Genomic DNA, 24,322 nt, shown 5'->3' with positions numbered 1-24,322 from the left:
GGATTCAATAGTGTGTACTGCAAAACAAAGATGTAAAATTGTCTGAAATAATAAAAAAAAGAAATCCAATTAATGGCTGGGGCTTATTAAAAACATTTGTATTGTTAGTTTCCAGCCAGCGCTTACATGTGAGCAGCATTATGTAAACTCCATTTGTACTTTTGCCAAAGCAAAGAAGATCAGTAGGTCAAACTTTTAAGCTTGACCTACTTTTTTTTTTCATAGGTAGTTCACAACAGCTCAACTTTTCCCCATTTATTTTCATGCTGTGCAGTTTGTAGGATTTTCATCATAGACAGGAGTTCTTCACCTTGTTCTTGAATCCTTTTCCAGCAGTGGTTGAGACCTTTTTATTTCAGAAGAATGTAACTGGAGTGACTCATGGATGAGGAAGTATATTGAACTTCATAGAGAATAAATGCTGCTATCTATTTTAGAAATAGATACAAAATTATGTTTGTTGTATGGTGGAACAAATACAATATGGAGGCTGTTTTATTCTTCTACAGAGTTATTTGGGAAAGCTATAAAATTATTTAAAATTTTTAGTTCATACAATTTTAAATTTAAAAATAATTTTCCTATTACCTAGTTGTAAGTTATTATTGTAATTCACAGTGCCTACAAATTTGAGTAGTTGACAGAGTTTTTTATTAGTAAGGGCTATATGCAGGGAAAAAGTTCTTTGATAATTTTGCAGCAATCCCCTTATGTATGCTCCAGCTGCTTTGCTCAATTTCACTTTTCTTCCCCAAGCCTCTGACTGATGGAGATATACACAGATCTGAAAAACTGGAGATATGGCCAAGAAGAGGATCTGTGCAGGGTACGTGTCTGTTTTAAAGAGAAGGGAAACAAACCAGGCTGGCAAAGCACTGGCCTGATTCTGTAGGGATCTGTATGGAATCAATGGTCACAGGTTATATCCCTTCTCAGTGTGAAAATTCTGGGCTATTCCTCTGATATAATTTTGTTTCCTGTCTGATGTATTGTCTTGTATACATATTTTAAATTTTGTAAGTAGAGTTGATGCAAGAGTTTGGTCTCTTGGGTACCCTAGGAAATGTCTGATTGTGATGGTTTGTGTGTGGGATGGGCTAATCCAGTAGGAAATACTTGCTGCTAAGAGCTGAGGTTCAAAATTCACAGAGTGTGTGTAGAGCCTGGTTCCTGTCTTTGGGTAAAACATACTCAGTCTGTTCCATCTGGGTCCTTGGCCTGATCTAAAATGCTCCCTTGTGAGGACAGCAAAAGCCTCCCAGTGATTCACTGCAGTGTTCAAAGCCAGCACAGCCCAGTGCAATAGGCAACAGTTGGCTGCTACCCAAAAACCTCATGGGAGCTGCAGCTCTCTGCCATAAATTACAAAGCACTTTGGGATCATTAAGGATGACAGTCTCTCCAGGTGTAGTGATTAATGCCCCACTTGGATGTTTAAATACTTGTCCAGTTGAAGACAGTTCACATTTGGCCTTGAACTTACTTGGTGGTGAGCAATTCTCTGTGCCATTGTCTGCACACTGCATTAAAAGGGCTGGGCTGTCTCTGAGCTTGGTGCATCCAAGAATTTAATAATCAAATGACACTGTTCATAGACAGTAAAGTCAGGTAGGTTATTTCTGTAGTGCTCATCATGGAGCCAGCTTCCCAGTTAGTTTTCTTGCAGTTCTTATTCCTGGGCTTTCCTTTCACTCAGGTTGATCTGAAGTGGTTTCCACTTCTCTTGCTTTGACTGCTTTCTGCTATTGGCAGCAAAATAATTTAGTTGTATTTTAAGGGATCAGGACAGGACATATGATCATTCAGTGTACCTCTGAGCTTTGCTGTGAATATTTCAGAAGAGCTGCTTTGAACCTAGATTCTTCATACTTTTCTCAAATTGATGGCCTATATACTAAGGTCTGCAATAAAATCTTTGTATACACAGAAATGAGAGGGATCCTGACTTTGTTGATAAGCAGGGCAAATATACAAGTAAGGGGGAATGGTTTTGTCTGTGACTTCATCAGTGTGAGTTTAATGTATCAAACATTAACAACCTCTAGTTGTAATGTCTTTATACCAAAGTAAAGTGAAGAAAGCTCATAAAGGGTTGTCATGGGCTTCACGCTTCCGAAAGAATGACTTCTCTATAGTGGGTGACTTGTTTGACTTGAAAATTTTCTTTGATATATTTGATCTTCTCTGTACAAAAGAGAAATACTCTACGTTGAGCATTAAGAGAGAATTTTTTCTCAATCATCGACAGTAATCCAGCAGTATTCCCACGGTCAGTGGAAGTGTCAGCTCCAGAACTGCAACAGTGGAAGAATCTGATTTCCTTTCTTGTAGAAGAGAAAAGGCACTGCTGCTTCCTCTGTGCCTGTTGATGTGAGGAGCATTGTAGGCGTTTCATGCTGTGGGGGAAGAGAAGTCACAAGGGTGAAGAAAGAACTTTTTTCTTTTCCTTAGGTTGAATTGCATTCTGAAATGAATTGTGCACCTAAATTCGTGCGTTAATGATGTGCTCTCCATCGTAGAAACTCGTGGGAAGAAGCATGTTTCACTTTGTTTTTTAAACCCACACTTAATTCAATTTAAAAACTATGCAACAAGATTGTACAGGAAACTTGAAGAGATTGAAAGGCTTGGAATTTTTAATGTGGTCCCATAAATTCTTTCAGTGGAATATTGCTGGGTCACTCACCAATTTCAAGAAGCATGCTGAAGTTTAATACATGAAAAATGGTAAAATAAAGAGAGTAAAGGCCAGAAGTAGCAGTTGCTGTTTCACAAACAGAAGTCTGTTGACTTATGCTCAATGTAATCTGAAGTAAATGTTCCCTGTAAGTAGATGTTCAGTAAGATGAAGTTGGTGATAAGAACAGAGGATCTCTTGGTTGTTTATATAAAATCTAAAATTAGAGTGAATCTGTTTCAAAACGTCAATATAACAACTGTATATAAACATCTGTTAACAGATACGTTCTTTGGAGCACTATATAACATTTGGTTGCTTTTCAAGAACAGTCCTACTCCTTGTTTCAATAAAATGGTATTTTACTTCAGTGAAGTGCAAATTTAACTGTTCAGGAATGGTCTGTCTTCTCCTATACTAGTAAAAAAAAATGTAAGAGAACTCTCCAGACTCTAACAGTCTATTTTTGTAGATGCCAATTTGTGATAAGGGAGAAAGTGTTATCACCACACAGACAGCACCTGTTAATTGCCTAAATAATTCAGGCTTAAATTATGCAGGCTTCTAAAACAAGGACTTGCCCTAGCAAAAGCAATAAGAAAATACGTACTTCAGGATAAATCCTGATTATGCTTCCTGCATTCCTATTGTTCTTTGTTTTTAATATTTTCTTTGTGATGTGAACAGCTAGTAAATGCCTACATTTGAGAATTATTACTGCAGAATAAGGTTGGAGTTTGGTTTGGTTTGTTTTCCAGTTTGCCTTTTGTATTTGTGGGGGCTTAAAATGTTAATTAGCCAGGAAGCTGTGTGCCAGCAGTCCTGAAGGACAGCTTGGATGTAGTTAAGCTATATCTCAGTCTGTCTTTCAGCACATGAAGTGTTACTTGTACACAATAAAATCTTGGCCCTGTACCTAATCCCTATTTAAAGTGCAGTTTAACCTGTATTCCCAGTTGTTACAAGCATGTCATACACAGATTTGGCAACAGTTAGAAAGTGCCTTTAGGAATAAAAACTGAGGTTAAGTTTTATTTTACTGGAAGTACTGTTCCAGTTGCAATGAAATACATTCTTTGGGTAAATAGGTGCTGTTCTTCAGTTGATAAAAGTGCCTTATGAAAAAAGCAAGTCTAGTAGACAAAGACAGGATCTTGTATACCCCAGTGAGTACAATGTTGGTAACCTGTGTGTCCAAGGAAGGACTTGCAAGACCAGAAATGTGCTTAATCTTTCCAGTTTTTCTGGTGGTTTTAATGAAGGATTACTTCTACCTGCAAACCTCCCTTCTCATGTCCTCGTTGCTATAAATACAATCCTGCCATGTGCTGTAAAGAAACTGCCACAATTGTTAGTACATTTGGTTTGGGGTTTGAATGTTCTGTTCTTTATTTAGCATAGTCTGTTGTACTTTCAGGTAATCTGGTCCTAAAATATTCTCTCAGTAGTGGACCAAGAGAAGGCTGTGCTCAGGTGTAGGCGAACACTGAAGCACATAAGGTGTTTCTAACCATATAAATGCCAACATGCATTTCAGCACTTCTCTTTTCACCTTCACCACTGGGTGATTCATGAGGCCATGGAGGAGCCAGATCAGTGGGTGTCCTTGGAGCATGTCTGATGCAAGCTGAGATCAGTGCAAAGCACAACAGTTATGTCTGACAGAGGAAGATGATCCTTACTCGTCATGAATTTAATTTGTTAAAATGCAAAAGCAGTCTTGAAGTCAGAGCCAGGACCTGAATCCTCCCCCTACCTTGATTGCTTTTGTCATTATGTTAGAGAAGTTGCTTTAGGCTGTAACACGGAAGGTTGAGAGTTATTTTCTCTCCATGAATAAAAAAGAGGGACAGCAATAGGGTACTTTATTTGGTGTGGTTTGGGAACTTTGGTGTATCTGTCCTGATCTGCTTGAACATATCTAATAAGTTTATAACTCAGCTAACTTGGGGAAATTATGCTTTTGGATATGCAGGAGTTAAAATGGAGGGCTCTGAAGTCCAGTTGTTGGCAGCCTGTGAACAGACCATCTTATAAAACACCTGTGTGGAAGGTGATCGCTGCACTGAGAGATCCAGAATTCCTGTGTTGTTCTGGATGTGTTTTGTTGTATCCCATGGCAAACCCTGGTGCTGCCACTGCTGTGCCAGCCCAGCCACCTCATGTCACTGCCTGCTGTTGGTGCTGCAGCCCCAGAGAGCTGCACATCACCCCTGCAGCTGCAGGTGCTGAGCAGAACACTTCTGAGAAGGCTGGGGCAGGGTTTATGGTGTACTGGATAAAGAGGTATCATTTTACAGCTCTGTCTCAAGCCAAACATAACTAACTGTTAAAAAGAACACAAACTCATCAGATGTTAAATGGCAGAACAGCTGTGGGTGTCATAGCTTGTGGCTTTCAGCTGAACATATGGCATAAAATGGTATGGCTGACTCAAAAAATCACTTTTAAATATTGACACTGCCTTTGATCTTTCTTTTTTTAGTTAGTGAATTTTGTCAATTTTGAGTAGCTCTACTTTGGTTGGAGGAAAATGGAAATAACTAGATTCTTTGTTTGTGTTTTATACTAAATAAAACATTGCTTTCTTATTTTAGGAAAGTTCTTTCTTTTTTCCCAGGCCCTTGCAACTTCTGAAACTGTAAAGATTCTAGTCACTGACAAAACTGTTCCATTGTGAAAATGCTTATAATGTTAGAAAATAAACAACCAGAAGGATGCAGCTTATTAGAGGTCCTTTTAACCAGCATTTAATTAATGCTGTCTTCTGAAGCAGGAATGAATACCTTCTTCTGAAGGAAAGAATACCTTCAGCACAGGCAGATTTCTTGGCAATGATATGTGAGAACACACAGCCTTTGTTGTGTCAGGAGAGTTGTTCTGCATTAGTGCCCGAGGGGAGCTCTTAGAGTCTGGTGATCCATCACCAAAAAAAATCTAAAAAAGAGAGGGGTTGCAAAATTAAAAAAACATTAAGTAGACTCAATGCACAAGCAGCAGGGCATTGAAAGTTACTAGAATTCAGAAATAAGCTCACTTTTTATTAGTCCAAATGTCTGCAATTTAGGCATCTCTTAGAACTAATGTATCATAATGATTGTCATCTGTAGTAATAAACTTTTCTAATATGTGTAAGTCTTTCTCAATAGATGGCCCCTGATTTTTTTTCCTTGGGAAAGGAAGAGGGAGGGTGAAGACTGTGGGTTTTGTGGAGGGAGGATTTGGTTTGCATTAGGCATGATACAAACACAGAATTGAAAATTTGTGAGGCAACTTGGCACCAGATGTTCTTCAGCAGCAAGGCAGGCTTTTCTGCTAATATACCACAACTCCTTGGACACTGGCTTTAGACTTTAAAATTTGGAATTCTTCTCTTTAGAAGTCAGTAAGATTTCTAAGGAGTACTAAAAATGCTACCTAATAAGTTCAGTTATCTGGAAATTAGATTATTAAATATAGATAAATTGGTAGGTTCCTCATGGCTAACATAAGCTGTGTTTGAAGCCAGGGATATTACCTCACCTGTATGAATATTTTTAAGAATATTTTGTTCCTGAAGCAAGTAAACATCCTTTAGAGCAAAAAGGATGATCCATTTCAAAGTTGCTTTGGAAGGAAGAGAGCATCAAATTTGAGAGAAGGGGATAAATGGAGTAGAAGAGAAATAAGAGGCTGTATAACATAATTTTACAGCAAGGACTCTTACAACAAGGACTCTTACAACAAGGTTCTTAAAAGAGGCCCTCTAGATGTAACAGGAACTTCACAAGTAAATCTAGGTCTTTATTAAAAACTGACTTTTAATATAGTATAAATATTTTTTTAGCTGTTTGCTTCATACCAATAGAAATTCGGTGGGTGTATGAATTGATCTTGCATCTGGCCTTCTTCAAGGTGAGAAACTCCAAAGCTATTTTCCCAGGGTTATGATACCTGTTAGAGGATTTGAGAGACAAATTGGAATGAAGGCCAAAAGCATAAGATTTGGCATACAAAAGGTGGGAAAGATAATTTATAGTCTGTTTGTTTTGAACTATTCTGTTATGTGCCTTTGCAGCTCATCCTTCTTTTCAGCCTTCCTGCAGATCATCCTTTAACATTCATAAATCTCATTTTAGTGGGTCTTGGTTTCCTGTTAATCTATTACCTGAACAAAGCACTGAACATCCGCAGTGAGAGAATCAATCTGTTCTGCTGCATCCTGAGCACTGTACTTGCATGGTAACCTCAGAGTTATTTTAGCAGCACAAGTGCTAAAGAGCAGCTACTCAACCTCCATTCCTCACCAAAGAAGTAATTATGTTTGTAAGAACTGTACCAGACCTTGTATTCTCATACTTTATTAGAGACTGGCAGTTGATCTTATCTTATATTTTGATTCTTTTATATACCCTTTATACCTACCCAGGTATTACTCAGTTGCTGTGTTGTCTTACATTGACTGAAACACAAATGTGGAAGACAAGGTGTTCAACTTGCATATAGTTACTTAGTTGCAGTTAATTATGTGTATATGCTGTTTTTAAAAATGCTCTGATATGATGTATTTGAGGCTGTAAACTTTTAAAAATTGATTTTGTGGGTCAAGGTTGAAAATTGAGATGAGGACCATAATTTACAAGGCTGTAACTGAACAGCTGTAGATACAGAGCAGTTCTGTGAGCTGTGCCTGTGGCCCTCATTCCGTGGGACCTGACTTGCAGAGACCCCATGATTCTGTTTGTCTCTTACAACATGGGCCCTGCTGTACAGGATCTGGTGTCTTCCCCAGCATTGTTAATTCTTTTTTCCTCCTTGGTTTTGCAAACCAGCAGGATGCTGTTATCTCTTTCCTCTTCACACCAGAGGTGGTGCCTATCCCACAGAGGCAGAACTTTTCCCCTAACCCTTGCATTGCTTATTCTGAGCATGGCTAATCTCATAAGAGCTACAGGGCCTGATTTCTAATGCAGTTTTGCACTGGAAAAGTAGAATTAACTGTATGGAGTACCTCCAAGACTGTGGTAGGGAAGGATCAGTACTGTCAGTTCCCTGGATTTTGGGAAAGGCAGAAGGGAGAGCCCTCTGTTTCCAAGAAACTACTACCTAGACTATGGAATTCATAGAAATTTTTCCCAAAACAAAACACATATAAATAAACCTAAAGAAGTCATTCTCTCTTCCCCCTTTGTACAGCAACATCCCTTCAAGCGCCTGTTGCAGGAAAATAAATTCCATATGTAAGAATGGGAAACATCCCACTTCAACTGCCAAATTCCTTTGATGACTTTGAAAATTTTCTTCTTGGAAGTCCCTCCTCCTTGTTTCCTATAGGGGTAGGTGCATTGGAACTGTTCTTTCCATGCTGTGTTGTTTGTTCCTCTCAGAAATTCCTCAGCTGTGCTTCACTCACATTGAAATCAGTCTTCTGTCAGAGAGCTGGGTTGCAGGCAGGGAGCAGCAAACATGTTAAAGGCAAGCTGGCCAATGCCAACTTGATGGTTATCCTTAACACTGGTACCTAGAATTAGTCTGCCATAACCAAATCACTGTGTTTTCTTTAGACCTTTCAAGTTTCCACTTGGATGGGCAACAAGCTACAACTCTGCTTATTGCTGGAGCCTGTTCCTCTTAGATGGACCTGCACCTTTTCCCATTCAAGTTTATCAGCTGAATTGAGCTTAGAAATTTTCCAAAACCAAGCTGTCCTTGTCTGTGGCCCAGTGAGAGTTACTGGGAATGGCTTAACTGAGGTGTCCTTAACTTCACATATGTCATTCCCTGGCATGTGACTGTTACCTAACCAGCAGCAATGAATGTTTTAGTGTGCCCAAATAACACAGCTCCATGTACTGTGCTCATTACTAAAACATAAAACTTTGCAGTGTCCTTGCCACACTGGCAGTGCTCAAGATTTATGTCACCAGCACCTCATTAAGGAACCTCTAACCTGTGCTCTTCACTTAGCAAAGATGGTTTAATAAGTCCACAGTACACTAAAGTCTCTCCTTTGGGTAGGAACTGTCTGCCAGTCACAACTGGCGTTTCCAGCAGCACCACCCCATCTCATCAGGACAGTGAGGGAGGGAGAGCAGGTGGCTCTCCAGGGGCAGTTCCAGTTTTAACCCCCTCACAAGGCATATTGGCCTTTTAGTTATGGATCTCGGTGGAACTCGGTGATTGGCCATAATACTTATTAAATGTTAGCATAGAGCATTTTGCTAAGGATGTGGTTGATGTATGGGAAGTAGAAGTAAGGAAGTGTTGTCAAGGAATATAAGGGGTTGCAGATGCATTTAAACCCAAGGAATAGCATTTTGTATAAAATGATGGTAAAGACTCAACTAATTTTTAAGTTGGGGCAGTAGGGGAGTGCAGAGGAGAAGCTCCAGGCTGAGCTAGAGCAGTTCTGAGGGTTTGTGCCTTGGAGGTTCATGTAGTCAGCATAGCTGCTCAGCTCTGGGACCTCCTAACATTTGAGCCCCACCTTATTCACTGCATCTTGCCTTTACCATATTAGTTATTTGTTGTGCTGTGGTGAGCCCCTCCTGGCAGTGGCACCTCTCCTGTGTCCATCTGGCACACCTGGTCCCGTGTGCCTGGCACTCAGATGAACACTGAACATCTCAGTGGCCATTATTATGCTGCTGCTTTCCAGCCGTGCTCTCGCTGTGCCACTTTTAATAATTCAGAAGTGATGTAGAGGAGGGGGAGTTAAAGGGCTGCAGCAATCTTTGTTTCTCTCTGTAGAGTGTGATTCCTCTGTGGTGGCTCTGTAGTTACCAGGGAAACAAGAGAGGGATGGCAGAGCACCGCGGGGCTGGAGTGGGACTTGGGGGTCGGCTCCCTGGCAGCCGCACATCTGCACCAGGGGGGAGAATCAGGGCTTGCCTTTCCTTGGTTTGGTGCCCTTCCCCCTCTTTTCCTCAATGGTTTTGTGAAATTTAATTGTTAAATAGGTGATTCTAGTAAAAATATGCAGTGTTGAAAAATGAGCATTACTGGTGGTTTTGAGGAGTTGGATAATCACAAAATCTTTCTCTGAAATTAACTGGAGCCCTGGTTATACACAGACTGTCATTACTGAGAGGTTTTTTAATGTGTTAGAAATGCTTTGGCACTTCAGGGAATAGATTTACTGGAAAAGAATAAGGACCACTTCAGTAACATTTACTCAGTGCAGCATTCTCTGATTTGATAAAGGTCGAATTTCATTTTTAGTAATTAGCCTATCTATCCCAATCACCCCCTGCTGTAGCTGTACTGACCTGAATAATGGCAGTCCCAGAAGCTCTGGGGAGAGAGGCAGGGGAGCAGCCCCTGCACCTCGGGGTTCTCTGGGGCTCCCGAGGGCTGAGCCAGGCTGTGGGAGCTGGGGGCAGCTGTGTTTACTGCACTGCAAATGTTTAGGGCTGGATCCATCTTTCTGCTGCCTAATCCACTGGCATTAGCTGTGCTGTTTGTTCCATACCTGTGTTAGGTGCTTAGATTTTCAGCAATTATGCTGAAGTAGTTCTGAGGGGTGACTTAAAAACCTTTTAGTTATGGATCTCGGTGGAACTTGGTGATTGATTTGAGATGGGCTGTTGAGCTGTTCTCTGACTACAGGCAGAAGGACTCTGTGCAATTTTATATCTCTGTCCCTCTTTTCAATGATAGACTACATAAGGGGAAACAAGATTTTCTGTAACAACTTTGCAGCTCCCTGGCAACTGTTTGCTTGATTGCTTCAGAATGGAACCAACAGAATAAAATACCATATAAACATGCTCTTCTTTTGAATTTCATGGCAAATGAATACTGTTTTTCCACACCAGAGACTTCTTTTGAAGTCTGAATTCAACAGATTGTCACTATGGGATGAGCCCTGAGGTTTCATTTCTTGTTCCCAGTTTATGCACACAAGTGAGGTATTCCTACGTAGTCAACTTGAACTTTAACTGAATTTATGAACACATAATGAGGTTGATTTTCCAGTTATCTTTGTGAAACCTTTGGAAATGGTTCACAGACCTCTTGCCCTCCATTTGGCTCCCTAGAGGCTGCAAACTCAAGGTTCAAAACCTTAAATATGGAGTATATTGACTTCAGATTTGTAATCCATAAAGCAGAGTTAAGAAAAAATACTGTGTATGTGCTAGAAAGAGCTTAACCATACAGCTCAGTATATCTCCTCCAAAATGTCAGATACTGAAATTTAATTGCTGACATTTTAAAACTCTGATTTAAAAAACAAAACAAAAAACAAACAAACAAAAAAAACCCAAAAACACACAAAAAAAACCACAAAAAAAATCCCTGAATGGTTTCTTGCAGTTATCCTTGTGTATTAAGAAGGAATGCTACTGTGGTACTCACAATTCAGAGATTTTTTTTCTTGTTTTCTTCATTTTCACTTCTGGTTTTTTTTGTTTGGGTGGTTATTGGGGTTTTTTTAATCACCTTTTAGAGCAGTAGATGCTGATAGTAAGAGAAATTGCATTAAAAATAATAGTTCAAGATGGAGTTCTCTTCTGTTTCCTCTAGAAATGGCACTTCTGGGCTTAGCTTTGGTTCTCTCTGAATCTGACATGTTAAGTGTGCTCTTGTTAGTTGAAAAATACCTTCAATATAAATACTGCAAATTGTATGTACAAAATGAAATGGTTGTCTCTTGCTTATACATGCTCATCTACAGCAGCTGTTTTTCAGTTTCAGTTAAGAAATAAAATGGAACCATGTTCAGCAGAGTGACTCTTATCATTGCTGCTTTTCCCAAAGTTAAAAATGCACTAAATTATTGCCACTGAAGTCAGGAGAGGTCTTTGAATTCAGAGACATCTATTGAGTGTATGATGTCATTTTTATGAAGTCATTCTTTGATTAGAATTGCAGTTTAGAAAAAACTGACTTCTGCTGTAAGGATAGCAAAATTGTTGTTAAATCCTGGTCTTGCACAGTGATTGGGATTAATTTCCTGTTCTATGATGCTGCAGTGAATGGCCTCTTTATCCCCAAACTACAGGAAACTGCTCAGTGTTTTGTGTGAGCTTCTGCAGTGTGTGTGTTCCAGGGAGCTTGACATTTAAGGACACATCTCCCCTCTGTCCCAGCAGCTGATGGGCAATGAAAACATTGCAAGCTATGGAGGAGAAGCAGTTCCTGTAAAAACTGCACTGTGCAGGCGTGGAGCTGGGCAGGATTATTGCTTGTGTAACCCTGGCTCAGGTTTGTGATCTTGGTGCACAGCAATGCTGTGATTGCTGTGAATCTGGAGTACAAAATGCCAGCTTTATCGGTTTTGTAGTTGTTCAGTTTTTGGCTGAAAATTCATCCCTGACTCTTTCATTCAATGGATGTGTAATTAAAAGGATATATTTGAATAAGACTGAAATTTTGTAGTCTGAACAAATGCAGTAACAATACTTCAACAGAACAGGTTCAGTAATGGTTTTGCTTTTGGTTCTTCTCATCCCTTGGGATATGAAGGGATATTTAATAAGACTCTAAACATCTAATAAAACATTATCTGCTGCCTGCTAACCCAGCAGTTCTAAGCTCAGAGGCTGATGCTGCTGGTACTCATGGCTCAGGTGTGAGCAGAGAGGATCTGTAGAAATTGGCTCCAGGGTACCAGGAGGTGCATGCTAGGACTGGTTAATCTTTTGACTATTGGCTTTCTCCTTTGTTTCACACGTTTTCCTTTCCCCAAAAAGAGGCTAGAAAGTATTATAGATGTTTCTCCCTCCAAAGGACATGGTAAACCTAAGCTTCCCATTCTTACAGTAATTGTGTCTAAGTTGTCCTCTTTTTATTTGAAACAGGTCAACTGAAACAATATTTACTTGAAGTAATTTGTGGAGAAAGAAGTTGACTCTAATGCTGTCCACTTTTAGGTTTTGCTTCTAATGTAGATAAAGGAAAATTGTGATTATTTAGGACAACAGTTCAGAAAAAAAAAGACAAAATTGAGAAATCTAGAACTTAATGTTTAAGAGACACTGGAAGAAATGGATCTTAATCTTCCATGTTAAATTTGGGTTAGAAAGATAACTTCATTATTAAAGCTCACTAAAGGCTTCTTTATGAGTCTCAAAAGCACTGACTTAGATTTAAAAGAAAATTTTTTTAAATTATTATTTAACAGACAATACATCATTTTGGTTAAATTTTATGGTTCCTGTACCAATCTTATCCTTTTCCTAGGATCTTTTTGATAGATCTTTTCTGTAGATATCCCAATTTCTGTGTGTAGTAACTCTTGTTAGCAATCAAAAGGATCGATCAGTCTTGCATGGAGGGACTCTTTTTAATGAGTTACTGTCAAGAAGTGGGGGCTTTGAAATGTTTTTAAAATCATACATAAATCAAATGCAGATTCTGCTGCAAGAGTGAGAGGTTTAAAGCTGTACTTACAAATGAGGGAAAAAGATATTAGACAATTAAATGCATTTTAGGGAGGCTGCAACTCATTTTGTTAGACTATAAAAGTACTTCATCCTGCACAGATGAGGGAGTGATCCTCTATGCAAGTCAGCTACCACGTTAGCAGATATTGGCAGGCTTTATTAGCAGTGCTTTATCCCTTTGATTAGACCTTGATTGCCACTCAGGAACCAGCTACAGCTTGCAGCCATCTCACTTCAGCTCGTGCAAGCTGAAGGAATGAAGACAGATGTTTATAGCATGCCCCCCATCCTCCGTGTTTGAAAGGCTCACTAAGGTTCATCAAAGAAAGAATCCCTTATTTGGGGCAATTCTGAGCTGTGGTTTGCAATGGAGCGCCCCTCAGAGAGGATTTTGAAAGTTTACTTGCCTCTCTGCTATGTGTTTTCAGGTGCTCTCACAGTTGGCCTTGTGCGACAGTGTCAAACCATCCATGGACGTGACAGGACCTGTATTCCTCCACGGCTGCCTCCCGAGTGGGTCACTACGTTATTTTTCATCATAATGGGAATCATTTCACTAACTGTCACATGTGGTTTGCTGGTGGCTTCCCACTGGCGAAGAGAAGCTACTAAATATGCCCGCTGGATAGCTTTCACTGGAAGTAAGTGACCTCAACTGCACAGTCCTGTATGCAGGATAAACTGGTGGAGTCTGAAATACACCATAGTGTTGGAAAGGAGCAACTGCTTAGGGCTCCTGCTATGCAAAACATTCCTTCTCTTTGAATACCACATCTGAGGGAAAAGTAAGTCTTCAGAAATAAAGGGGTTGGTGTCTTAAGTGACTGTAATTGAGAGGGAATAATGGTGTGAAAGAAAGGAAGGCCTGACCCCTTTACCTTCCTTGGGCAGTACCATTAATTGACCTAAGAAAATGAGCAAGGATAGAGGAGGTCAGTTCTGACTTGTGGTTGTAGCATTTCCTACTTCCCCACTCCCATATATCCAGGACAATCCTAGCAGCTGGCAATCACTGAACTCCCCTGTCTGAGGCAGAGGGGGCAGTTGGTACATCTGAGGTGACCTGTCCTTGCTCAGGTGTCTCGTGAATACCTCGTCCAGGTTTGAGGCTGGTTCAGTTCTGCTTCCTGCTCACAGCAGCTGCTTTATTCAGTGTCTGCATCCTAATTGGCTATGCAGGAGGATTGCCCACTGCAGAGCATCTGCTGTGCTTCACAGCACCAAGACTTTGCTTCCAGAAGTGACCTGCAGCCGTGCTTTAGCCAGAGGGAGGAGTACCAGAGCTTTTCTGCCTCCTTCATTGTGCTCTGCATGCGCACCAGTGTAACTCCTCACAGCTGAGCCTGCTCCAGCAGCCCTGTGTTTGCACACAGGGAAGCATATCCTATAGCTACTTCAGTGCAAAAAAACAGTTATAATGAGCAAGGGGAATAACTTTCAAACTTCCTTTTCTTGGTGTGTGTTACAGGCTTAGCCCAGCTCTGAAATGGTGCCTTTATGGTGGGGATGACAGCATGAAAAAACTCAAAACCTGAGGGCTTTTAAATTGACTTGAATTATGACAAACCACTAAAGGTAGTGTGAACACTAACTAGAAAATGCAAGTTTGTGGTTTACACGGGCATAAACAAGGTTTAATGGAATTGTGACACCTAATGATATCTAATAGGAGTTAGATTTAACCTTGTTTTGGGGAAGGGAATAATACTAAAAAGTGCTCAGCTTCAACAAAGGTACTTCACTGAGGTACTTGTACAATCAAAGCCATCTTTCTGACAACGTTGCTACACAGCATATTAAATTAATAGTGCTGCTCCTGCAGACAATGGAGCTATTGAAATGCTGCATCCATTGTGATTGACTTTCATTTATTTTCTGGTGAATGATTAAAATAGCAGACCTGAGTGTTACTGATTATTCCATCCCAACTTTTCCAGTACACCTGTTTATCTCTACATATTTCATGTGTATCTAATGTATGTGGTAGGGGGGTTAAAGTCAAAATGCTGTATAAAGTTAAAATGCTTGCAGGGAGCTGGAGTAAAAGCTCTTGGGTAAAGAGGGAGAGTGTGAGTTCTAGATATCAGTGTTTTTCTTTAATATCTGAAATCTTCACATCCCTGCAGCTTTAGTTTTCTACAGCTGTGATGATTAGTTCTGCAAAAGTGGTACCCTAAGGCTTTTTTGTTTTGAGTTTTTTCTCTAGAGATTTCTTCAGGCTTGCAACAGGTTCATTATTAGATGTCTCAGTATAGAAGAACATTTTTATTTCACCACTTGTCTTCTTGGTATGAAATGTTTAATAATGAAACACACTAATTTGTTCTTTTGCAAGTCAGAATTATTCATAATTCTATTAAGATATCATCTCTGTGTTGCTGAAATTATAAAATTCAATGTCTTTGGTATTCATCTCCAATACATACAAGTCTGTGACCTTTGCATTCCTGTTAACAAAGATGATGGGGAATTTTATCTCTGAACTCACTTGTTAGGAAAATTAATTTTGAAAAATAGGAGTGAGTAGAAGGAAGATTTCTAGATTTTTCAAAAAGTCGTTGAGAGTGACTTCTGTGGTTCATTGGATACAACCCAAATTAGCAACCTATTTGTAGGTTAGTATTAGGGACTATGCAGCCATGTGGAATCAACTTGGAATACCCTGAGCAGATCCTTCCTGTGACGTCCAAGTGCTGTTTAGATGAAAATGTGTAACTCATTAGAAGGGGGTAGGGAAGGCTTCATATTTGTATTCCATCTCATCTGCAAGTGATTTCAAAACTCAGTGGCCTCGTGCAGGCTGCTAGCAGATCATCTTCTCACAGAACTTTGTGAGCACAATGCAGGCCGTGCTATCCTGGGCAGGCAGGGAAGTCTGCTGGGGCTGCCAAGGGGAGCTCTGGGACTGGCAGCTCTGTTCCTTCAAATGCAGGGGGGTCTGGAGCAAATATCTGAAGCAAAGGAATCCTTTTGCTCAGCCTTTTCCTTACAACTCTGAGAGCAGCAGGGAAAGCCTGGTAAGAGGTCCTTTTGTCCAGTTTGTGCTGGAATTTATATACAGTTGTACAACATATATTTTTCATTGAATTTTTGCTTGTAATCTTGGGATGACTCAAGGTGTTTTCAAATAAATACCTACAGCTAAATTTTTTCATCTGCATACCTTTAAATATGAAGTGTTGCTGAGAGTGGTCTTGTTGATCTTGTTTAGCAAAGAGACATGAAAACAGAAGTTTAACCTGTCAGTTCTCTTTCTTCTGTACACTTCTGAAGGGAGACACCCCAGAGGGTATTTACAAACACAGCATTTGCCCGATTCCCCAGTTGTTGGTGGATTTACTGCACAGAAACTTATCCTTTTTGACAACTCTGCAAACAGCTTTGTGGAGAGGAGAGCTATTGCTGTCCCCCAGGCCATACTGCATGGGTGTCAAAAGTCTTGTACAGGTAAATGTGAAGATTTTCCTTCATTTTAGTAGAGAATTGACTTTCAGGGATCAGTATTCCTACTGATATGATCAGTATTGTCACTGTGGGCATCGATACCATCAGAACTATCCCTGGTGTTTCAGTAGTACCACACTCATACAGTGTAATGGAGAGTGGGTTCCTGTTGGTGTTCATCTGTGCCCTGCCCAGGTTTTGTGTGATTCTTCAATGAACAGGGTGTTACAAACCCATAGCTGGGCCTGGTGTGTAGGTAGCAGGCAAAGCTCTGCTCAGCTGTTCCTTTGCTTGTATACCAGAACTGCCTTTTGCCATCCCAGCTTCTCTACCAATCTCATCACTAATTATGCTCTGGCACATAGTGACTCAAGTTGGTAGCCAAAAAGTGAGCGAGCTGGCTTTGGTATTTTTCCACGTCTCTGACACTGCTTCTATGTTGCTACCTCTGCTTCAGATTTATGCAAATCTCTGTCCTTTTCAGGGTGTTTGTTTTCTATCTTCCAGTTGATAGGATAGTGGTGGAAGTGTGGAAATCTCAAATGCTGTCATTTTCATAGTCCTTCAGACAAATACTGTCAATTTCCATAAATAGAAAAAATGTCCAGAGCTTATTCCCCATGGAGGCCACATAGCTGATCTCATGTATGTTATTGCAATTTTGGCTATTGCAGGAATTCAAAGAGCTCCCTCAAGATCTGTTTACATTGTACAGATTCAGGTCTCTCACCATCTGCTACAACTAGAAAGGAGATGAATTCTGTGTCTGCTACTACTGAATAAGGAGCTTCTCTGAGATGTATCAAGAGAGAAGATGCTAGACAGAAAAATCATATTTCTACCATTTTCCAGCAATTACCATAGAGTCTGGAACTGGTTTGGTTTTTTTCCTGAGGATTTAAAAGTTCATGAGCAATAATGGACTGCTTTTTGGAATGCAAGTGAAAATGGGACAGGATAATCACATCCTTAACTAACAGTAGCTATCCTGTGAATGTCTGTCTCTGGTGTTCCCCAGTGAATAAAGTGCTTTTTCACTTATTAAAGATTTGTACCAGGTGCTGCTTTCTATGTTAGATGTCTCTATAGAGGCAAGCAGATATTACAGTGAGCCTCTGAAGACTAAACCTTTTTTTAAGAACAGATTTCTTTTGAAGTTGTCATTAGATGCTCAAAACAATTTCAAGCTAAAGAATTAGAGGAACTAATTGGGGTTTTTGACAGCCATGATTCAGATGCAGACTTGAAAGCTCTTCTGTGCTTATGTAGGTTGGCTCAAGAAACACAAATCCATGCTTTTCTCAGATGGACTCAGATGTTTGAGATACAATTAAGAAAAGGAAACATTTTTTAAGGATTAGATTGTGTAATGTGGAATTACATGGACCAATAATCGTGTCGATGAAAACTTTCTTCATTGTTTGATGCTTAACATCTGGTGTCTGGGTCTTTGGTTCTGTTCTAAGGAGGTGGCACTGAGCAGCAGTGTGGCAGCTGTGCAGTTCCAGATGTTTTCTCATTGTCCCCTTTCCCTTCCCCTTTGAAGAACAACCCTGCGCTGCGGGCACGGTGCGAGCGGGACACGAGCGCCCTCCAGTGGAACATCTGGGTTTTCCCGCTCGGCACTGGCAGCCAGGAATGGTCCTGGGCTGGCTGCTCTTGCCTCAAGGTGTTGTGAAAGCTGCTTTGTGTGGTTTGGAAGGCAAGGAGCAGCTGATGTTCTGAGGTGGATCATGGTTTATGAAAGCATCCTTCTTTGTTTATGCCCAGCTCCTGCTTGGACACTCTGAATTCAGATCTATCATGGCCAGTATCTTCTAGAATATTACTGTTTGTTTCTCAAAGCTGAGACCTGTGCTGTGGAAATCATAAGCACCAAGATATGAAATATGTGGTAAACTGTTCATCTTGGATATACACAGAGTACATTAAAAATGGGTTTAGTGTGGGCACTGTCGCTGGATAAACTGGACCATCTGTATTTAGTGAGGAAGAGCAGTAGTGAGGCTACCTTAAAAAATATTGATGCTGCTCCAGCCAATCATTTCCTCATTTGTAAAGAAACTCATTTGTAAAGAAACTAAACTAGAAACTTTGTTCTGGTGAGGCTGAAGGGGACAGGCAAGCTCCTGATTTTCTTTTAAATACCTTTGGAAACAAAAGCAGCTGCAGCACTTCTTGCAGGGGAGCTGGTGATTAAGGGGATGGTTATTACTGTTGCCAGTGGTTTTTGATGTTGCTTGTTTGACTTTTAAGGAGGCTCAAGTGGGGAACAGCATCCCCAGGGTTTCCTCTGTCTTGCAGTGGTGGAAAAGGGAAAGAGGAGACAATGACAGCACCTGTGTTCCTTACTAACAAACTAAAAGCAGCAGCCTGTGTTAACGAGAACGCTGAAAAACTCAGCATATGGTGCCCTTTGTTCAGGCAGGAGCATTGGAACTTGGCTTGAGTTTTCTTTTTTGTGTGTGGCCAGATAATAGGCAGAGTTTGAGGACTAGGAGAGGCTTCAGGGTGAGCTGTGCTTCATGTCAGAAGATGTTGATATGTGGATTTGTGGGGTTGGTGAGACAACAGAGCAGGTTCAGCTCCTCTCTCCCACCAGATCTAATTGGATTTGGTTGAATAATAGGTATTGTGGTGCCATGTTCCACTCACAGTAAATAATGTCTGAAAGAAGGCTGAAATACATAGAAGTGAAATAAGAGTAAAGTGCTAATACTTGACTGAACAGGTAGAATCAGATAAAATTTTGTTTTATTCTAATACTGATTAAAAAACCCCAATTTTATATTCTTATACATATACAATCAAACCAATTCAAAAGCTAATCCTTTTTATTGTGAAGAAAATCTTGCCTCCCAGAGGAGCCAGATTTAGAAGTCATTGCCTGGGTTGACAGTAGAGTCCTGCACAGCTACAACCAAACTAAACAGGGTTACTTTTCCAAAGCTGTGCTACAGAAACACTGAAGTTGTCATCTGGGAAACAAGACTGGGTGTTCTCTCCTGGATTTGATTAATTGATTGGTATTGAAATGTGCTGTGAGGAATCTTGGTTACTATTGATACTTGAAGGCCTGTGAAATCTGTAATGTAATTCTTTAACAGGAGCTCTGGATTTCTTGTACTTTCACACAGAGTCAGTTGCAAGAACAAAACACTTACATGAGTTTGAAGTGAAATAAAAACCCTCATTGCATGGTCTCTTTGTTCACAGAGTCTGAATTTAGTTTTTCACTAAGAAGCTTAAATTAAAGTGAATCAGAAAACTTTAATTTCATTGTATTACAATGAGAAATTCTAAGGATATTTCATTATCTAAGGAAACATTCATATAATGTTAGGAAACTGGTATCTTTTAATCTTAAAAGAAACTGTAATGACAATCTGAATGTTTTCTATTTTTAGCAAAGCTTTTACAGAAAATGAATGTGTGAAGAATGGGAGAGGGCAACTACAGTTGGAAAAAGACAACTGATAATAGAAAAAGTTTCTTCAGTGTTGAATGTTACTTTATCTTGATGGGGCAAAATTACTTTAAAATAACTGGAGAATAAATGACTGAACTTTGAGATGTGATAGAAGTGTATCTACCAATTTTTTTTCTGTAAAGAGAGTTCATGATCTAGTGAGCTGAACTAAACTGAAATTACAGTCAAAACTGGGGACTTTTAGTCTTTCTTGGAAGTAGATGAGGGATGTTCTGAAAGCATCATAAAGCCTACTCAGTCATTGCAAGCAAGTTATCAGCTCAGATAGCTCTGATCTCAGCTCTGCAGTTCAATCAGGATATTTTACTTGTTTTTCTGGAGCGCTCTGTGAACAGGTAAATATTTTCACTTTAACACAGCAGTGACTGTTTTTTTCTCTTTTCTTTGCAGTGATTCTATTCTGTATGGCAGCCCTAATATTTCCAATAGGATTTTACATCAATGAAGTTGGAGGTCAACCCTATAAATTACCCAATAACACAGTGGTTGGGTCTTCGTATGTACTGTTTGTCTTATCCATTTTCTTTACAATAGTGGGACTTCTATTTGCTGGCAAAGTTTGTTTACCTGGCTGATGAATGTCTGGACTGCAGGACTTTATTTTGGAAAAGAGCAAGACATCAGAATTGCATTCTCAGGAGGATGCCTAAATCAGACTATCAAACACTGACTGAAAAGAGGAATGCTTTGACTCGTTCTCACTATGCACTTTGGATGAAAAAAAGGAGAGCCTTTCCCATAACCAAATACAGACCACGTTGACTAATCTCCTGAGCATACTGCAATGCAGTCAGGTCTGCACTGTGATAGGAACTGGTGAAGAATGCTTTACACTGACAAGCATAACGCCCCACCTTACTGACTGTTCCCGTTTTTAACGTCTCACAATTCGGAAGTCAAAGTATTTATGAACTTTGTGGTGGACCAGAGGGTTGTGGAGGAACTCAAGTGAGGCTGGCCTCGCTGTGTAGGAGATTAGTGTTTTACATCTTCCTTCTGATGAACAAAGCCTTTGGCACCATTGTGGATCAATCTTGCATTACTGCACCAAGAAGCCAATAGATCAAAACTTGTTCTCTCAATGTATGTAACAGCAAAAAGACATACATCCCCTGCTCCCCCATAAGCTCTAGGAAACACTAAGGAACATTGTAGAGGGGGATTTTGTCCTTATATTTATATAAATATATATATAAATATATATATATTTTGCTGATGCAGTATACAGTGTGTGTGTATGTGTGTGTGTGTGTATATACACATATGTATATATATATATATGTATATACACACAAATGATTCCTGGAAAAGAACTCAGAATGCTTTGCTAGCAAAACACTGTGGTGTGCAAAACTAGAACTCAATAGAAAAAAGCCATTTTTCTGAAGGCCACATAGCTGAGAGTCTTCAGTTTACCTCATTCTTTGTAGCAGCCCTTGATTTTAACAGTTTTTTGTAATAGGTACAAACGATCCCATGCCTTTCTAGGTGCAATTTTAAGTTAAGCTAAAATTCTTTTTATGGTAATTTATTTGTATATGAGGGTAGAAGGTGAGATCATGTCATACCTTAAAATCCTAATTTTGGGAAACTGACACTATTTAAATTATTAGCAACTGTTGTACAGAAAAATCTCTTTTTTCTACTTCATTGTTACATTAGCATTCATACATGTTCAAGCACAGCATTTCACCATAGGTAAGCATTCCTTTTAGCACATATAAAATGCAATGTTTAAAGTAATGCAAACACTATCCCACTGCAAAGATGGATGAACTTATTTTCAGCTGAGTACTAATTCATCTTTGCCAAAAAAATGAGCAATATAATTGTTAAAAATGTATGCCTTGTTTACTAAAGTTGTTATTTTAAATGTAGATTTAATGGCCACCAAAATTTGGAGTAAATATTCCTCACTAACAGTAGTTTTATTTTTCAACACAAGGATAAACCATTGAATCCACAGACATCTTAATTCACTACTAGGTTGGCGTTCCAGGGAAGCTGCCTGCACTATCAGTATTTGTTTTCCTGTTAATACACAGTTTGCCTGAGATTCATTCTCAAAATACAAAAAATTGTCTGTTTTGAGCAGTTCCATTCAACTTGCTAGAGGAACTGCATTAATGACCAGACAGTCATTTGAGGATGAGATTTATGTTAAAATAAAATCAGCAGTTTCCAAAATAATCACTTACCAGGTAAGCTGGAGTGTTTAAAAGCAACACAGTTTGCACAATTATTTTAAACTCTGTGCCATTCAGACCATAGTGGGTCCTTGCCTTTCTCCATTTCTTCCCTCTCCCCCACCCAAGGTATTTTAGTACAAAAATGTAATTTGTTTATGTATATTTTCTTTTGAAATTTTTGACCAAACTTGCCACTGGAATGGTTTTTAAGTAATTCTTTTTTCCAGTCAGTTCATTCCCAGGCAGAATGGAGTGTTTATGGATCACTAAATTTTTCCAAAGTGTACTAATCTGTAAATACAGCCAAGCACTTACTTGGAAGTCATGGTTTAATAATTATAATTTGGTTCCTAATTTAAGCCTTCATCTGCATGGGCAGTCTGAGGCTCCTAGTGATAGTGGTGGAGGTAAAAGGCAGGGTTCAGCTGCTTGATATCTTTCAAAATTTTGGTATTATCACTACTGTGTCCTAAGATAAAGTATTCACTAAAACTTGGATTATAAATTACATTTTCAGAAATGTTACACTTGTAAATAGTTCAAGATTTTTGTGACTGGAACACAGCTGGGGGGTGGGGAGAGTTTCTAAGCTGCTAAAATTTCTTTCCCTTCCCACCCCTCCAACTTATTTCTTTCAGTTATTGTAACATCATGTGGAGTTAGGCTTTGATTAAAGGGATCACAATAATAATTTTTTAAAAACCAAACAAAAACACTTATCTTGGAGCACACCCAGACTGTGGCTGGCTGACTGGAAATGGATCTGATCTGCCAGTGCTATTGCTATGAATTATTAAATGTTAGCAAAGGTTTAGTAAATAGATTTATTAAATATTTGAGCATTTCAAATCCAGAAATAGATGCGGCCAAATGCATTTTAGAAAACCCAAACCAGTAATTGAAGAGACAGCTGTCAACAGTTGCTTTTAATAAGGTCACTAAGTACTATATAGTACAGTATTAATTTATAGCAGAAAATCATATCTTGTAAACTGTATATAAAACACTGTTTTATGGTGCAATCATTTGTCAAACTTATGTCTGTTACTTTTGTTTTAAAGTTGTGTGCATTCTTTTCATACCTAAGAGCATCACTGTAAAATCTGCTGAAGACTATTTATAGGTTTTATTTGCACAAGGTTTTGTTTTGAACTACAGGAAGTTCGTATTGAACATGCCTAAACATCTGTAGACTTTTTCAGTTCATGAAAAGCAAATGTTTCCATATGAATCTTCTCCAAAGGTAATCCCATTTTTGTGTTAAGTGTTTACATAAACTTTTCTGATTCTGCCAGCCATTATTTTTTAACTTTTTGAAGGACAGCTCATTTTATACATCACTAGAGATTTCCATTTATTCTTTTGCTTCTAAATCCTCCCAAAGGTTTGACAACCCATCATAATGTAATTTATGCACACTTTGTCATTTATTTGGCTAACAAAACGTGAGATTGGAAACTGAAAATACCTTCAGAAGGAAAAACTAGGAAATTTGTATAAATGTTATCATTGATCTCAGCTGAAATAATCACCTGGAAGCTGTTTGGCTGAGACCTGGGGAGGGTGTGCTTCGCAGAACACAGCAGTCTCACCATTTAACGGGGTTTGTGCGCTGTTGGTGCACCGAGGGCACGGGCAGTGCCACGCTCCGAGCCCGGCCTCTGCCTCAGCCGGGCCCTCCTGCCGTCCCTGTGTTCCCCAGACCTTGTTTAACCACTCCAGAACACACCTGTAGGTTCCTGTTTGCCCCGACACACACACACACACACGGGAAAATGGAAGCTGTCCTTTAAAACCTTTGTGAAGGATGAACATAATGAAGGAAATGGTGTCTGCAGGCGGGCTGTCCTGCCTGGGCTCGAGGCCGGGCCCGCCGCCTGCACCCCCGGCCTTTACTGAGGGTTGTTTTCTATTGGTTAGAGCATTTTTTCAATTAATGATTTCCGAACAAATGTTAATACAAACTGTATAAAATGAACATAATTTTCTTCACTTGTATTTTTGTTATTGAGCAAGTTTATCAAAATAAATTGTCTACTAAAGCGACTGCCTCCGGCTGCACTGACTGGAACCAACCCTGCTCCGCACACAGGTGTCCCCCCACAGGGGTTTGTCCTCTGAGGTGTGTCCCCCCCCCCCCCTCAGGTGTGTGCTC

At 39.6% G+C, this 24,322-nt stretch overlaps 1 protein-coding gene across 2 annotated transcripts in view; it reads left to right on the top strand.

Moving 5' to 3' along the window:
• MOSMO (modulator of smoothened) overlaps window positions 1–24,213 on the top strand; it is a 31,252-nt gene extending 7,039 nt beyond the window's left edge. The window contains exons 3-5 of one of the 2 annotated variants that reach the window (XM_014267308.3): window positions 757–826; window positions 13,473–13,685; window positions 20,369–24,213. In XM_014267308.3, coding sequence (XP_014122783.1) covers window positions 757–826; window positions 13,473–13,685; window positions 20,369–20,553 — 468 coding nt within the window. In that variant the 3' untranslated portion in view covers window positions 20,554–24,213. The remainder of the gene's footprint in view (window positions 1–756; window positions 827–13,472; window positions 13,686–20,368) is intronic. The other variant, XM_005487342.3, reaches the window with a different exon arrangement.
• The last annotated feature ends 109 nt before the right edge of the window (window positions 24,214–24,322 follow it).

The sequence above is a fragment of the Zonotrichia albicollis genome, chromosome 16 (assembly GCF_047830755.1).
Source record: "Zonotrichia albicollis isolate bZonAlb1 chromosome 16, bZonAlb1.hap1, whole genome shotgun sequence".
NCBI lineage: Eukaryota > Metazoa > Chordata > Aves > Passeriformes > Passerellidae > Zonotrichia > Zonotrichia albicollis.
Note: the sequence above shows the minus strand (reverse complement) of the source record. Positions and strands in the feature narration are given on the sequence as shown.